Source organism: Epinephelus lanceolatus, chromosome 4 (assembly GCF_041903045.1).
Source record: "Epinephelus lanceolatus isolate andai-2023 chromosome 4, ASM4190304v1, whole genome shotgun sequence".
Lineage (NCBI taxonomy): Eukaryota > Metazoa > Chordata > Actinopteri > Perciformes > Serranidae > Epinephelus > Epinephelus lanceolatus.
Window position 1 is genome coordinate 17,881,463 of NC_135737.1, and position 17,667 is coordinate 17,899,129.

The 17,667-nt window shown below is 40.0% G+C and overlaps 1 protein-coding gene across 2 annotated transcripts in view; it reads right to left on the minus strand.

Moving 5' to 3' along the window:
* Positions 1-15,809, minus strand: part of b3glcta (beta 3-glucosyltransferase a) — a 91,230-nt gene extending 75,421 nt beyond the window's left edge. The window contains exons 1-2 of one of the 2 annotated variants that reach the window (XM_033631053.2): positions 15,560-15,809; positions 2,623-2,666 (exon numbers count right to left, since the gene is read on the minus strand). In XM_033631053.2, coding sequence (XP_033486944.1) covers positions 2,623-2,666; positions 15,560-15,623 — 108 coding nt within the window. In that variant the 5' untranslated portion in view covers positions 15,624-15,809. Of the gene's footprint in view, positions 1-2,622; positions 2,667-15,069; positions 15,443-15,559 lie in introns of those variants that run through there. The other variant, XM_033631054.2, reaches the window with a different exon arrangement.
* Positions 15,810-17,667: the final 1,858 nt, after the last annotated feature.

Below are 17,667 nucleotides of genomic sequence, written 5' to 3' on the forward strand. Positions count from 1 at the left end.
TGAGAAGCACAGAAGATCTGTGCAACTAGTACAGTGTCAAGATGGACTACCATAATGAGGGTCACCAATTCAGTATCCGAACAAATGTCTCGCCTGTTTTGTTAAGGCACAGTAACCTTGACCAATAAACTCTAATTAGTACACAGTCGAGTCCAAGTGGATGTTTGTGCCAAATTTGAGTAAATGTTTCTGAACAACTCTGCATTGCTGAAAGAAATATCAATCATGTTTGATGTGTTTAACAAGTGAGTTACCGCTGTTGTGCACCCAAGTTCCTGAAATATCTAGCACCAACTAAAAGGAAAATATCTTTGTTAACATGGATCAGTGAGCCAAGAATCAAAATTGTTGTTGCATTTGATATGTCCAAAACACACACACAGAAATATAAATATATATTTTTTGATCTGAAAGTTTACAGATGTATATGCACTTAGAATTCTAGATTTGTTGCTACAAAACTGTTTTAAGCTACATTGAGAAAAAGGTCCCACATACAGCACACTCTGTTAGAAAGTCAATAATGTGGAAAGAGCGATAACTAATTGCTTTATTAGGCAACTGGTTTTCTTTTGAAATAATAAATCAAGCGTGTTAACTTTAGAGTCCACTCATTAATAAGCACGTGTTGCAAAATGTTGTCTACAGTATGTAAATGACTGCCCGGCCTCTCACCACTTCTTTCCATAACTAAACTGGAGCGCCTCCCTGACCTACAAATTTGTATTCCTCTCTAATTTGTTAATGTTGTTCTTCGGCTCAGGAGATCTAAAAAGGGGGCAACAACCTGGTTTCCACTTTGCAGGTGGGCTCGGTGAGGAAAAACACACTACAAATATCACTGATGACAACAAATGTCTGATACAAGGTGCAAAACACACTTTGGCCCTGCTCTCTGACTGGGAAACACCTGTCAAAACAGTGATTTTTTATAAATTCAAATGCGCTGCAAATGCATTAAGACACACAGGGCATGTTTAGAAAGCGAAGGAGACGAACTGCTGCTGTGGTCCCGTGGTAACTAGGCAACACCCCCCCATGAGCTCTGCAAAACACTAGCAGCCACTTGTCAGGGTCAAGAAGGGAGGAGAAGACAGAAAAACACATTTTTCTGATGCTTTTCTTAGACATTTATGGCTAAGTATAGATGGATTGTAACAATTTGGACAAAAATGAACTCCATAAAACAGTTTCTCAGCTTTTATAATGTCTTTTTTTTCCACCACATTAGACATGACTTTTATTCCTGATTTCCATTGTTGAAAAAACAGTGCTCTTTTCATTCCTTTAATGGGTTTCTTCTCCTGAATGAATGCCATTTAATTCTTTGCTTAATGCTTTATCACTCTGACAGGCAGCTGTCCCTAATCATTCTTTTATGGGGAAAAAACCCAGAGATTGCGTGAGACTGTGCTTTGACTGATTATCCTTTCTTAAAAGGCACACTGATAATGTGGCACAATTATTTTCGGGTAGAAAACAGACTTGGGCAAACTTTTTTGCTCAAATTAGAGGCCAATATCCCTGTTTGCAATCTAACAGAATATCAGTTGTTCCAGGATGGGTTTTTTGTACTTAGATTACACTGGAGCATGGGCGGATCATGAAATAATGGGCCCCTGGGCACAGACATGCAGAAGGCCCCACCACTTCTCCTACATAGGAACGTTTTGTGGCTTTTCTTGGTTGTTCTGTGTCTCTGTGGTAATATAGTAACCTTTTTATTCATTTTGTGTCTCTTTGAGAGCATTTTGTGTTTCTTTGTGGTAATTTTGTGTCTTTTTTGGTGGATTTGCGTCATTTTTAGTCGTCATGTATCTCTTAAAAATAGTTTTGTGTCTTTTTTGGTTCTGTGTGTAAAGTTGTTTTGCCCCTTTCTTTTCAGTTCCTTTGTCTCTTTGTGTGTTTTTTGTCACTCTTCGTAGTTATTTTGTGTCTCTTCGTGGTCTGTTTGTGTCTTTTTGAAGTCAATGTAACATTTGATGGTCAGTATGTGTTAATTTGAGTAACATTTTGTGGATGAATGCCAAGGGGGGCTGACACTCTGGGCCTGTGCCCGGTTGGCTCGTTCAGTAATCCATCCATGCACTGGAGGTTCAGTTGATGATAATTGCTACCTAACATCATTTACAACAACATGAGAAAAATTAAAAAGCGACAAAGCAAAAAGGGTGTAACTCTCTCTGCAGGGAAAGAAGAGGCTGAGAGTAAGACAGTAATTTCCTATTTCAGTGATGCTAAGCACCTCTGCCAGGAGACTTACTGTCAACATCTTCTCACACCAATGAGAAGTAGAGCAACTGAACATGTTAATTATTTATCGAGCAGCAACTGCAGACTTAGAAAATGCAACAGCAAGAAAATCATCTCGCACTTGAGGAAAGAGTGAATGGATTTGCACTGCGGAGCAAATTAAGCTTCCGATCTTGAGGGCAATAATCAATCCATTCGAAAGAAAACCACGGTCGTTAATTTCAGTTGGTCAGGTAATTAAGGCTTTAATAGAGGTGAGGAGACCGGCAAATGAATGATTAACACTAATTATCAAGAAACTAGCAGAAGCGCAAGAGTTCATCTGCACACAGGAAATAAAGTATCACATGCATCAACTGTTTTTCTTACCTGTGAGCCTTTTCCTGAGCTGCCAGCAGAAAAGTTGATATGAACTGTAAGAATAGAAAGAGAAAAATGATATTTTTTAGACAATGACACAAACAGCAATGAATCCTTTTGAAATGAACCATAAACCATCTCCTTTTTTTTCTGCAGGCTATCCAAAAGCTGGCGTATACAGGCAGAACCAATCAAAATACCCTGCTTTAGGTTATTATATCTGAAAAATAAAATTTTAAAGATAACTCACAGCCTAATTCCTCCGTGCTGAGTCTATGTTGGATCTCTGAGAGCACCATTCATCTATTTGAGTTTATAATTAGAGCCCAGAGTGCTTCTATCCAATTACATTGCCATCGATTCTGAGACGAGAAAATCTTCTCAGAAAGATTCCCAGGATTTCAAATCAATACTTCAAAAACAGCAGTGTCTCTGAGAATGAATTTATACAGCCGTTTATATCAAATCAGCCTGCACTCCAACATCAGTCAGCTTTAAATCTGACTTTAATTAGGTGACGGAACCTAGAAAGAGTTAAAGTTCCTCTCCTGACTCGCTGCAGCAGCCATTAGAGGGCAACTGAGAGTGTTGATTAAAACCTAAGAGCAACAACATTTTCAAGGAACAATCCAGCTGAAGTAGCTACTGTAGTGTAATATCTCACACACACACACACACACACACACACACACACAGTCCAATATAAAAGGTATACATTTCTGAAGACAGATACAATCTCTGTGACTTTGCTTTCATGACCCAATCTGTGGCAATTTGGTCAGATATTAATTCCATTGCAAGGGAACCCTCGTCTTAAATTATTCAAAGAGCTGATTTAACTTCAAAACACTTCAGTGTGTAAAGCCCAAAGTAAAGCCACCAGTTCAGAACAAACGAACAGTGTAATGAACCTAATTATTTTAGTCATGAAAGCACCGAAAAACAACAAAGGATGCAAGCCAATTTTCACACAGTCCAAATCTGCCACCCAAGCCAAAGGATTTTTTTTTTTAAGTTCCTTTGAAAGAGAAGACATGGTCCATGTAGGGCTGCAACCATATGATAGTTTAACAATACCTAATATCGCAGTTTCATGGTATTACAGAATTATTATCATTTTTAGTCAGAAAGACCTTAAAGAAATTAAAACTGAAGGGTTATTTTTGGCTAAACAAACATTCTCCAACTATATTTAACACTTAAAAACATTTTTAATGGAAGTATATATAATTCTGTCCAGTTGCATTTTTTTCAGTATCATAGAAATGCAATTATACATGGTATGACAACCGTCAATTTTAATATCATGGTTTAACTTGAAACCAATATACCGCTGCAACCCTAATAAAATGTCTTTAAAAGGAGCAAAAGAAACAAACAAACAAAACACAATGAGATAATAATTACATCTACAATCTTTGCTGATTTTCACAGAAAAATACACAGTAATTTCAAAGGAGAGAGGAACTGATTTTTACAACATTTGCTTATTACTTTGAGAGGACACTGTTCACTGCAGTTTACAATTAATAAAGTGGTTTTGTGTTGGCAGCAGCTCAATTTATGCTTTCAAACATGCCTCCAATAAAGAAAGTCACACAAAACATGAAGAGATTTCTGCTGATCCCTTATATCACCCAGAGTCCTTGGAAATAATGAAAAATAAACACAGAAAAAAGTCAATGCTTCTGCACCAAATAGCATCTTAAAGGAATGCTTCACCAACAAAATGACCATCTATAGTAGTCATGCCGCTTGAATTTGTGAAGACAGCGTTGTTTTTCTCGTATGCCTCTACAGAAAATGGCAAACATATTGATCTATCGATTGATTGGGAACCATGTGAAACAACAGCAAAACAAAACATCATCAAAACATCAGTATACAAACTCTCACACACCTCATGCAGTATAACTCATTTATACTTCCCAAACACATGCATTTTCACTAAAACCTTACAATTTCAAACTGAACTGAAAGTGAAACGTATTTATGCTTTCTTTTGTTCTTTATTCTTTTTTTTTTTGCAAAAATGCATATGTTTGAGAAGTACTGAGCTGTTATGTGAGAGTTTATAAATCGATGTTCTGATATAATTTTTTATGTTGTTATACATGGTCATCAAACAATCAATATGTTTGCTGTTTTGAGTGGAGGCATGCAAGAAGTCTTCTTCGTGAATTCAAGGTAACACAGCATGACTAATTGATTTACAAATGTTCATATTGTGGGTAAAGTATTCCTTTCATCAAATTTCAGCTGTGATTTTTGCCTCAATTTTCACCTATTATATAATACAAGTAATAACATAAATATGATATTGTTAATTAATATAATTGATGACTGAACAAACCATCAAACTTAACTTCTGGACAAACATGGACAAGAAGTCATAAAAGGGCTCAGAATAGTGTAAGGTCTGAGCAACTACAGCTCCATGGCAACTGGGGAAATGCTTTTCTGATGACCACATATGTTTTTGGGCGTTTTAGCTTTAATTGATAGGACGGCTGTAGTTGACCAGGAACAGTGGGAGAGAGAGGGGGGATGACACTCAGCAAAGCCCAAGTTGCTACATATACGGGGTGCACACTCTTCCAGGTAAACTAGAGGTCGCCCCCACAGGATATGGTTGTTGGACCTTGAGCTGAGACTGTCGAGAAGGTACCGTGCCATGTGAAGTTTTTTTTATTTTCATTTATTTACAGTTAAAAACCTGTTTTCTATCAACTGCCCCTTTAAAAAAGGTGTCTTCTATCTCTTCTATACAGTATATTATGGCTCTTAAAGAAGAAAAGCCTTTGCTTGCTGATAAAGCAGCACTAAATGTAAGAAAAGTAATACCAATTTGCATTAAACTCCTTTTTTTTATCAGCAACAAAAAAGCAAGCTGAACCAAACTCAGGCTGAAACACATTATTATCTAATGTCCATGGATCCTAATTGCCATGTGAAGTTCACAAACATAAAATCGGATTCAGCAAATCACGAGCTCCGCAGAGCGAGTAGAACGACTACACTGTCATCTGGCATCCCAGTTTCGGTCAGTATTAAAAATGCAACATTTGGCGTGAAACGAACCTTCCTACAGGAATATGTTCATAATCCTTCCCGCTACAGCCGCTCAAACTTCCCATCTTTTCATGGCTCACCCTGGAGAGGGAGAGGCAGAGACATACGGAGAGGAGTGGGAGAGGGAGAGGGGGTGTAACTCCCTACATAGTGTCAGGAGTGCTGATGGGAGCACCTCCATCTCATCGCCTTCTCAGCCTGCATAATCAACTCTGTTGTTGTCAACCATGTTTTCAATTGAGACGCACTGAGGGGAACTTACTCGCTTTGATTTTAGAAACACTGCAAATCACTCTACATGCTGGAAGCTCTGAATGGCTTCGCTGAAGGCTTTTCAACATGCTTCTCAATTTACATTGTCTTTGTAATAAAAGCAGATGTCCAATGCAATTAGCCAGGAAGCACTGTGCAAAGAAAATATGCATAATGGCTCCATACTTTACAGGACGACAATTCCTCTTTGTTGGAGGTGAACAGATCTGCCAGGAGTCATTTCCTTGTCTAAAATGTTAAAAAATCTTGAGAGATTTATAGTAATTAAGCAATGATTTGCTTGTTTGACAATTGGTTGGTGTTTGACTGAACTCTCCACTTCATCCAGGATTTAATGGGTACAGCGGGAGCGGAAATAAATGGAAACACCACATGAAAGTACTTTGAAGTAACTAAATCACATTAACAAAGGCTGCTATGCAGGTGTATTATATTAACTTGAATGCTAATTAGCAGCCAGTATCAGCTTTAAAAGGGCTCTGATAATCACCACGTCCATGTCTGTGTGCTCAAAGCAAAACGAGACAACTAAAGGCTTCCAAAGAGGCTCAATAGTGAAGAGTCTGAACTGCAGCTGCACCGGGCCTGAAAAACAAAGTTATTTAATCTGGCAAAGACAATAAAGCCTCAAATCACGTTAGCTTCACAATGCTGATATTTATGGGGGGGCTGCCATCCACACCAGTGCACAAACATCCCAAAGCTGAGGGCCATTAAACGTGAATTCAGCTCTTACCAACCCCTCCTAAAACCATAGACAGCAGCTCCCAGCACTGGAGTTCATACAGGAGCGCTATCTGCATAGCAAAAAAATGGCATAGAGTGGCTGGTGAGGACATTCAAACATTCAGCATGCCAAAGAGACTTTTTCCGCACTGAGAGATAAAAGGCGAGTGAATACTGGACTTAAACTCTACTAGTGGTGACAAAGTGGACTCAAATGGGATTCTCATGTCGCCCTGTTTCTGCCAGTAAGGTGTGTTAAAATTTAACACAAAGTTAATTTTCATCTTGCTGTATTCATGCAAATTTGATGGCTGCAGAGGGTTTTTTTTTTTTTTTTTTTTGCAGCCCTCGTAGCATGAGTGCGGACTACCGAGGTTAGCTCCAACTGCTAGCTAACTGACCATGAGTCTGCAGATTGTGCCTTCAAACCATATTTGATCATTCTGAATCTTAGGATTTATGACCAATGCAAAGTATAGTACACAGGTCGAGTGGTGTAGGTAGCAAGTAATGTTGTGTTCACATGGAATCAGGCAGACGGTAGATGGCAAACCAATTATGATTTTAGTGGATGAGAGCAGGTTGATAAAATTAGGTGAGGCCTGCAGGTACCACTACAGTAACCGTAGCCTGCACTGCCATTCAGATTTAAATATTTTAACCTTTTGCCATCCCCCCGGGGTCGAATTTACAACCATAATTACCTAGCTCCCTCACACAAGAAGAAAGCAGACAGGTACCACAATGTGGACAATTACTGGGCATTACTATTAATTACATCAAATAATAGACATGAAATGATAACAAGAATTTCCGATGTCATCCAAAAGCTGTTTTCTGTCCGCCTAATTCCATTAGAACAAAACATAACACTTAAAAAGAGGAGATGGAAGTTTGCTACCCACCACAAATGCTCAATTAAAGCTTGCTGTTCTATTCTTGCCATGTTCATTGACTGTTCCTAACCTTGATCATTCTTAATTACTGCGCACAGACATTGCAGGAAGAATTTTTAAAGCGTTGGCCTTAGATGAAAAAAGGCATTGTCATTGAACCTATTCTGGGTTTTGCAGAATCATTTTAAATGGATGCTCTTGGCAGTCAATAGGGTTTGTTCTGATCTCAACGCTGAGCAAGAAGTCCAATTCTTTCTCTTATGACCTCTCTCAGTTTCATTATTGTCTCTGTGCATTCAAGGAGGGGAGTTGTACAGCTCACTGAAGCCCCTTTGCCACTGGACAAAAAAACCCACTTACACCCAATGGGAAAAGTTACAATTGGCATTCGTTCTCGGGACCCGTATTGTCGGACCGCAGAGGACCATCTCTTTGGAACAACCTACTTCTAATTAACCTCTACATTATTGTTATTCAAAGAACATCTGAAAAGGACTCAGTTCATTGATTCATTTGTTCTACATTTCAGTTTGTAAATACAAACTTTTTTGTAATTGGTAGCTACATTTCTATCAATTTTGTGTAACAGCTTAGTCCTGACATTCTGATCAATTACGCAATTTTCAGCTTCTAACCTTTCCTGCACAATGTTTAAACATTTTAATATATATAAATATTTCTGTCATTCTATGTGCATGTATGTGCAAATTACTAAACTAATGACTGCAGTAGTCACAGGTATGTATTGACACCAGCTCCAATCAGCAGTGATGGAAATACAACACCTGGGTGAACGTGCTAATTTAACCCTATGGGCCCTAGGCCTTTTTGGGGTATTTTTACTGCCTTTAATTTTAAGCTCATATCACAGTCATTATAAAGGCTACATACACATGCTATATCTTGTTTTTTCAGGACAATCTGGGCTATCCAGATTAGCCATAATTCTATGTCCTTCTATGTCCCTGTATTTTATATTAATTTTATATCAAAAAAAAAAAAAGTGTTACTAAATTCTTACATTTTTACATGTATCTCACCATAGAAAGTTGGAAGTTGACATATTCTGCCATATATGAAGAGGGGAGACTCTCTGGAATCTGGCAATATAAGAACCATGATGGTGGGACATTCTGTCACTTCACAGTTGTGCAAAACATGTGGTTTGTGCCAGGTGGACATGATTGCCAGTATTTTTTCATTATTGCAAGAAATTCCATTGAGTCATTCACAAGTCAAAAATGTGTTTTGACTTGTGAATGAGTCAAAAGTCAAAAATGTGTTTTATCTGAAAGAAACATGCAATAGTTACATCTAAGGTAACAGAAAAATAGTAATAATATTATTCCTCACTATATGAAGTGACTGATAACAAGATCTGCATAATGGATTGTAAAGAAATTCGTCAGGTTTTTATTTTGTAGACAATTGATCTGTATTTACTGCATGATGGGATGACAGCACAATCTCTTTGGTGTCATCAGAAAGCTTACAGTAAACAAAGTTTGTTGTTGTTTTTCAGTTTCAGTTATATATTGGGGGGCATTTTGGGCATTGGGGGACACACATGTCCCCCTCAATATATATGGTGACTACGGCCCTGTCAGCATGCATAATTAGGCTGCAGTTGTCTGGGTGCAGTGAAGTGAAAGGTGAAGTGGCTGGTCTTGCCATACAAAGTTTGATGGAGTGTCAGCTGGACAATATGGAGATATTTGCATCTTGAAAGCCGGACTACAAATGTGGATAGACAGGGAGAAACACACGCAAGCCTAAGACGTGGTAAGATACGATATTCCTCACTATATGAAGTGACTGATAACAAGATCTGTATAATGGATTTTGAAGAAATTCGTCAGGTTTTTATTTTGTAGACAATAAATCTGGATTTATAGCGTGATGGGATGACAGTACAATCATGTGTGTGGTATCATTGGAAAGCTCTGCTCCTGCGCTTTCATGTGATATGCGTGGCATTTCTGTGCGACCCTGCATTCGCGAGTAATCCATCCAAGAGTAATGTGTGCGCAGAGCTGTATGAAAGCTTTGTTATACATAATTTTAGTGTAAATTTATCTTTTTTTTTTCGCTGTGAAAACACTGGACTACCGACAAGTGCTTGGGCTTGTCAGAACGCTGCGGTTCTGCTGTTTCACGTGATATGCATGGCTTCTTGCTATGATGCAGAGAAAATCAATAGAGAAGAACAGGTGTGAATTTGGACGCACTTTGCGTCGTTTGGGCCCATATGGTTAAACCTCTTTGCCAATGCACTGATGAGAGGTCACCACAAAATACTGTCAGTCTCAATCCAAGCAGTGCTAAAAAACCTCTCAAAATTCAGTCAGCACTTACTTTGAAAGAGAGAGACTGAATAAGTAAAAGACTTAAAAAGGACTTAAAAGGAAGTAACTACCTATTTTCACTGGTCTCCATGCTGCTTTTTACTGTTTACTGTACAGTTTTCCGCCTTGAATGTAAACCACCAGACAAAAAACAAAACAGAAAAAAACAGAAAGGCATCCTTGTCTGCTGGTCTACTGGCAATATGAAAGCAGTGTTTTGCCTATTTTATGTGTTTTCCTGTGTTAAAAGAAAATGCATCGGCCTACACGTGCTACTTTTGGTGGAAAAGTGAGAATGATGAAGAATCATGCAGACCTGTCTGGGCCTTGATTTGTGTTGTCTGTTTGCTTCTTTCCATCCAAACAGAATTTAAGAAAGTGAGAAATGTGTTGCTGTGAGTTTTTGGATTTCATTCTCTGGTCCCTATAAATAAAAAAAATCACTTATTGCAGCTTCAATCCATTTTTCATTGTTGGTGAAAAATCTGTAAAGTTAATCACAAAGTGTGTTTCTTTCTGTAATTATTTCAGGGACAAACACTTTGCAGTGACAGAGGCAGCAAACACTATTATAATAAGAGTAGCTCCTCAAAGAACTGGCACAGATGGCACACAGTTTGCACTGCACATGCAATCGTAATAATGCATCTGATTTGTATGTTAGGCATGCGAGAAGCAAAGGCTTCATCTGGCATTGTGTCGTATTAAATCTAAACTTTTTCTTTCCACTCAAGCATTGCCAGCAGCCATCTAGATCCCATACTGGCAACTTCTAACCCAGATATTGCTTTTACTTGGAGCTCTCTCAATGCTATCCTTTTATCTAAATACAGTTTACATCTTTTTTGAACTTAGGATGCCTAATATCCAACATCTTCAAGTGCATTGAAAGATGATCTTCAATTAAAGAAAATATTAATTTACACCATTAGTGATTAATATGGCCATACAAAAGGAAAACAAAAATAAAAAAATGGTGGTATGGTGTCTTAAATACCATAAGTCATTAGTGACTGTCAGTCATAATGTTGCTGTCAGTAACTGAATGATCTGCATTTTTTTACAGCATTGTAAGTTGGATCTGCCTTGCAAATATGTGTGTTTAAAGGGAATGTCAAAACACTACTTATCTTCAGTGTTTTCTTTGGTAAGTACCACTTCAGGGCGGATGATAAGAATAAGATCCTACATCATCACAGTATGTCATTTTATTACCCCAATATCAGTATGAGCATTTTTGTGGGAAATGAATTGGGAAATTGTTAATGGATAAAATAACCAGATGTAGAAGTCATGTTTCTGGCTGATCCAGGAAATTAAATACCTGAAAATTAAAGTACTTGATCATACTGGTGCAGAAATGGCAAAAAATTCATTGCCAAAAAGCAGCCTTGTTAATGAAGGAGCTGAAATCCTAAGCTGATTAATTCATTAGTTCATGGGCAGAAAATGAATTTGCAACAATTTTGATAATTGATGCCAAAAATATTCTGGTTTCAGTTGCTGAAGATTTTCAGGTTTTCTTTGGGTTATATGATGGCAGTAATTGAAGTTCATTTAAAAATTTCTCATTATAACTTTTGATTTACAGGTCCATCTACGTCCCAACCCTCAGTTATGGTCATAAGCTTTGGGCAGTGACCGAAAGAATGAGATTGCGGATACAGGCGGCTGAAATGAGTGTTCTCCTTGGGGTGGCTGGGCTTAGCCTTAGAGACAGGGTAAGGAGCCTGGACATCCGGAGTGAGCTCGGAGTAGATCCACTACTTCTTCATATTGAAAGGGGCCAGTTGAGATGGTTTGGGCATCTGATCAGGATGCCTCCTGGATGCCTCCTGTTAGGGATATTCAAGGCACATCCAACTGGTGGGAGGCCCCAGGGTAGACCCAGAACAAGCTGGAGGGATTACATGTCTCATCCAGCCTAGGAATGCCTCAGGGTCCCCCAGGAGGGGCTGGCAAGCGTCACTGGGGAAAGGGATATCTGTAATGCTTTGCTCGGCTTGCTGCCCCCATGACCCGGCCCTAGATAAGCGGATGGATGGATGGATGGATGGATGGATGGATAATTCAGTCAGATATCATGATTAAAACTAGGGCTACAACTATGATTATTTTCATAATTGATTAATCTGCCAATTATTTTCTCAAATAATCATTTGGTCATTGAACTGTCAAGAAATAGGAAAAAATGTCACCAGTTTCTCAAAGTCCAAGATGATGTCTTTAAATGTCTTGTTTTGTCAGTCCAAGAAAGACCCAAGATATTCAGTTTACATGACATAAAACAGAGAAACACTGGAAGCGTCCATATTTGAGGGCCTGAAAATAGCATTTTCTGCCAATTTTGCATGAAAAGTTACTTTGATGATTAATCGATCAATATAGTTGGCTATTTTTCTGTCAATCGACTAATTGATTAATCGACTAATCCTTGCAGCTGTAACTAAGACCTCCATCCATCCATTCATCAGTTGGATGACAGGTGGACAGATTTTCAAAAGCAAGTGCACAGAGCAGATTTTCCCCAGCAGCTCTCTTCCTGCGAGATCGTCAAGCACTCCCAAAACCTCCCAGATGTACAGTAATCTCACCAGCACATCCTGCATCTGAAAGAGTTTAGCCACTTTGGTGGATGGCGTCTTTATAGGGTGCCTGATCCACTTCAGCTGGCCCCTTTGAGTGCGTGGAAGCAACAGCAGCAGCTGCACCCTGAAGCCCTCTTGCATCACACACCTCCTCACCCTCTCACCCACAGTGAGGCCCTCCAGCCTGCAGAGAAAACTCAACGCGGCTGCTCATGTCTGCAATATCAGTCCGTCTACCCAACAGCTGGCGGTCAGAACTAAGACAGTTGTTTGAGAGCTTGTCTCTCTTTCCTCACCATCATCACCCACATCAGTTTCACAGTCCTTATTGTCACTTCTGAGTGAAACCACAAGACACTTGTATTGAGATCTTTTAAAACTGGGGGATGGTGAGATAAAATGGCAATCTGGAACTTTCCAGATGTTCCACCTTAAATTAAGATGACAAAGCAGCAATAAAAGGTGCGAGGAACATTTCTCAGTGGCAGAGTATGAGGAACATCTTCAACTGCAATAAATGTGCTATTTGTAGTGTTTCACCACACTCGCATAACAACAGCATAGGACTTTTTTTTCTCAAGATTTTAGCTTTTGAAATCAAATCCACAGCGTGTGCAGTGTTCTCTCTGTCCCTAATATCGTACATTGTTGTAGTATGTCTGTGTCAGCAATCACTTGCTGACTTTGTGGAGCTACCACATGCGTCACAATTGAAATTTGGCCCACGTGGACTCAAAAAGAGTCCAACTTGGAGGTCCTGCTCCTCATCCTGTCTGCTTCACACTCAGCTACAATCTGCTCCAGTGCACACTAGAAATGACAGTCTGGTGAAGCCTTATGGACGACATCATTTAAAAACAGTGGAGGTGGCACCTTAATGTCACCAAACTGGACACTCTCCAGATCTTGGCTGTGCCTTGATGTTTGCTCCATGAATATTACATACAGGGGGAGCAGACAAGCCTTGTCAGAGGCTGATGCCCAACTAAACGTGCTTGACCCGGTGCCAAACGCAGAAAAACAGCTTTTGCATGTGCACAGGGTACCGGTGGATTGCAGCATTGACCCTGGCTCTCCATACTGCCCAGACTGTACTGTATTTTTGACATATCCACAAGGTTAAATAGAAGCTCTGAAATATATTTTTTTTGTTCAATGTGCAGCATCTTGAGGTGAGCTGAAATGCAACATTTCAACCATATCCATGTATTAAGTACAGATTAAACTGAGAAAAACCTCTTACCCTTTCAAAGCGCAATCAGGGACCAAGAATGAAAGATGATACGTAAATGACATCTGACAACTTTTCTTGCATTCCCAGAGAACTCAAAAAATGATGAAAGTCTGTAAAATAAAGAGACCAGGCAGATTTTTTATATGACATAAGCGCGATCAGGTGAACAGTGAGCAGAGACAGAATGTGAAAGAGTGACTAAGGGGAGGTTAAAAACTGATTATCCTCGGTCGAATCCAATTAATAATAAATAAGTGTGTCCGGAATCAATTTCTTGCAGCATTAAGATTCATAGATATCCTCTTAGCCTCTAACCTTTCTGTTTGTGGGCTTGAACACTAAAGTATGTTATTATTTCCTGTGCTATTTACTCGGGCAGATGTTGCACTTTTCTTGCAGCACTAAAATATTTGCAGATCCTTGTATATTCTGGCATTTTTTATTATCCTACAGTGACAAAATTCAGTCCCAGCAACGCAGGCAGAGTCTACTGCGCTCAGCATTTATCTCATACTGTTCAGGAGGACATCAGCATGGTGCCAGGGCCATGCAATATTGGTCACTCACTGTAATTCTCTCCACAGCTGCAGCCACATTGTGTACCTGCACCCCACCCAGCAGATATGAGAGTGTCATGATCACACATCACCAAGTATATTCAGTATGTGCACCATGCACATACTGTATGCAGAGCAGGGCAGCAACCAATTAGTATTTTCATTATTGATTAATCTTCTAATTATTTCTTGATGAATCAATAGTTTCATCTATAAAATGTCAAAAAAATGCGAGAAATGATCATCACAGTCCCAGAGCCCGAAGTGACGTCTTCAAATTGCTTCTTGAACAGTCCAAAACCCAAAGATTCTTCATTTATAACAAAGAAAAACAGCCAGTTCTCTCATATTAGGAAACCAGAATCAGCAATGTTTGATCTTCTTTCAATTAATTAATTACTCAATTAATTGCTGCTGCTCTGATGTGGAGATCTCTGTTGGTAATGGTGGAAGATACAGTACGGCACTGTATGCAATGTTCAAACATGCTTTTATTCCTGTGAGATTAAATTTAAGCCATTAGCTATTTAAGCAATGAGGAGGAGGTCAAATGTAATCATTAATAATTTAACATGTTTCTGCAGCTAATTTAACTTATTGTTAAATCAATGTACAATGACACTCAGCTGGCTGGTATGATCTCTCCTTCTCTGGCAACAGAAAGAGGAATAAATCACTGCATGTGGTTGACTCTTCTACTTTAGTTGCTAAATTCCTGGTGCACTTCCAGACTGACACAGAGAAATGTGACTTGGTAAAGCTTACAGTAGCTGTAGCCTGAGGTGCCTTCATCTTCGGGCTCGACTCCCACTAGTGCAACGTCGATGTGTCAGGAAGAAGCTACTTAACGCCGCTTGTCGCGAGTGGGAACAGATTTCAGCAGAAATGCCGTGATTCCAACGGATAGCACTTTCAGCGCTTTCCCTGTGATCAACTTCAGTGTTAACTTCCAGTCGATGGTCTGCATAAACCCACATGGCAAGCAGTATGTGCAAATCGCCTTTCAACTCCTCAGGAAGTTGAGTCAAATCATGGCTCCGCACTTCTCCAACAGTTATGGAAATGGACTCACAGCTCGTCTGCTCTCGCAGCTGGAAACACTATGTTCAGCGCTACACTGTCGCCTCTCTCCAAACACAAGCTTCACCTTTGAGACCAGGACAAACTGTTTACTGTTGAGGGTGTCAGTAGTCTCTCGCAGCTGTGTGGTCCGAGCCCCCTGACATGAAGATTAGAAAGTAAAGTGAGTACTTACAGAGGGAGAGGAAAATCACACAGCCTGCCACTTTGTGCCCGATGTGCGGGTTGTTCGACAGCATCCTGGGTGAGTCCTGTGAGCGGTGTAGGAGGTGGAGAAGGCTCGCAGTGCATGGGCTTTCTGACAGTGTTAAAAAAAAACAACAGGGCTTTTTCTTTTCACAGTTTCACGGAAAACGGGGAGTGGGTTTGTGCTCGGCTCGGAGGCATCCCCATTTTCTGTGCGAGGCGCAGGGACGCGCTCTGCTGGCGGGATGCGTTCACTGAGCTCAGCTGACAGCGAAAAACACACATGTGGGCTTACTGCTGCTGCCTTCAAGTGCTCTTGTGAAACTCTTGCTTGATTCAAGCTGCGGAGTTTAACTTTATTTACACAGAGAGAACTTTAACAGGGCCGTAGCCAGGATTTTATAAAGACCAAGGTCTGGATTGTTGTTATTAACGAATATTTTGTCAATTAACTGCTTGGTTAATAAATTATCTTTAAAAAAAAAGTTTGTCTTTGATGCGACAGCTTCCTGTCCTTATTTTGTCTGACCAACAGACCAGCACAGTGGCGATTTTTGCTATAGGCGATATTTATGCTCAATGTTAAATATGACAGAGATGGATGGAGCCTTTTGTCCATGCTCTGTGTTCATTTCCTCGCATACAGATGAAACAGCAGTACCACCAGGGAGCGTGCAGGCAGTTGAGCATAGCTGAAGCGAGATACGACCGTAGGACATGACAAAGAAATTCAAATAATGGTGGAACGGATTGAATCAGTCATAGAGTGAAAAGAACTGTTGTGATGTATTCACTGACCTCATAGACCACTGCCATCTGTAACACTTCCTCTAAAAGGTACAATACAACCTCCACCACTGTCACCTTGTTGTTTGTTATCCAAAACTTTTGACTCTGCCCTCTAGTGCCATTTATTGGCTGTATCAATGCCAACATAAAGGACGCATGGAAGTATGTGGGCAGTTTACAACACTTGAAACAAGCATAGCTATTTTTATATGTAAAGGGAGTATTAAGTGAGCCTATAGGGAGCCTCCTAGGGCACCACCCAAAAGGGGGAGCAGGCACCATAGGCACCCCAAATGTGCTAGGTCCGGCACTGGCCCTAACTCTAGCCCTTTTTAAACAGGAATATTATAATAATTGTGCAAATTTGCAGGAAAACCCAATCAGTCTTCGTTCAGCATTGGCAGTATAAAAACAAAATCGGGGAGTGCGGCAAAATGCCGCCTACCTACTTTTGTTTATACAGACTGCACCTTTTTCGGGGCATTGGGGGGCGTGAGCAAATAACAAAACATGTAGCTCAGTGTGTGACATAAACAGTGACGTGGGAGGGAAGCCGTGGCTAGTCAGTCCTTAGGCGCTTCTTTTGTAAGTCGGCCCATTCTTCACCGTCCCCGTCATCTGACGGTTAATGGCCTCTTCATTTGCGAGGGCAAGGAGGGCGCGCAATTCCTTGTCTCCTCAGTTGCTCATCTTTACAGTGTCTGTCAGGTTTGCGTTTCCTTCTCGCTACTAGCTGCTCATTCCTGCTATCAGCTGTTTCCTGTTTATCCACCGCCAGTGGGTCGCACATCATCAACAGCTCCTCCCACAAGTCTTCAACAGCCCCTCCCGTTGTGGAAGGCCGCCTCGGTCTGTTTAAACTAAAAGGATTCCGCCAATATGACTACCCTACAAGGCGGAAAATTGGGCACCTCAGATCATCTCGCCAATCCAGCTCTGTGTGTCTAAACGCTCGCAGCTTGCCGGCAAAACCCAACATTCGCGGAAAATCTGGCAGTGTAAAAGGGGCTTCAGATACTGGCATATTGAATTTATAATGATATAAAACAAAGCAAAGCTGCAAGTCATCTCAACAAAGATGCTGCAATCAGCAAATGTTTAGCTTTTCTGTTTGAAAAACTACTTAATTTATTAACTAATCTAAAAAATAGTTGCAGATTTTCTGCCTAAGCACTACCCACCTCCATAATCTTTTTTGACTAGCCACCAAAAACCCTCTAAAATTTCCAAATTAATTTCATTCACGTTTACTCATTTAACTGCTGCTGCTGATACATGGTAATTTCATCTCACCACATGATGTAAATG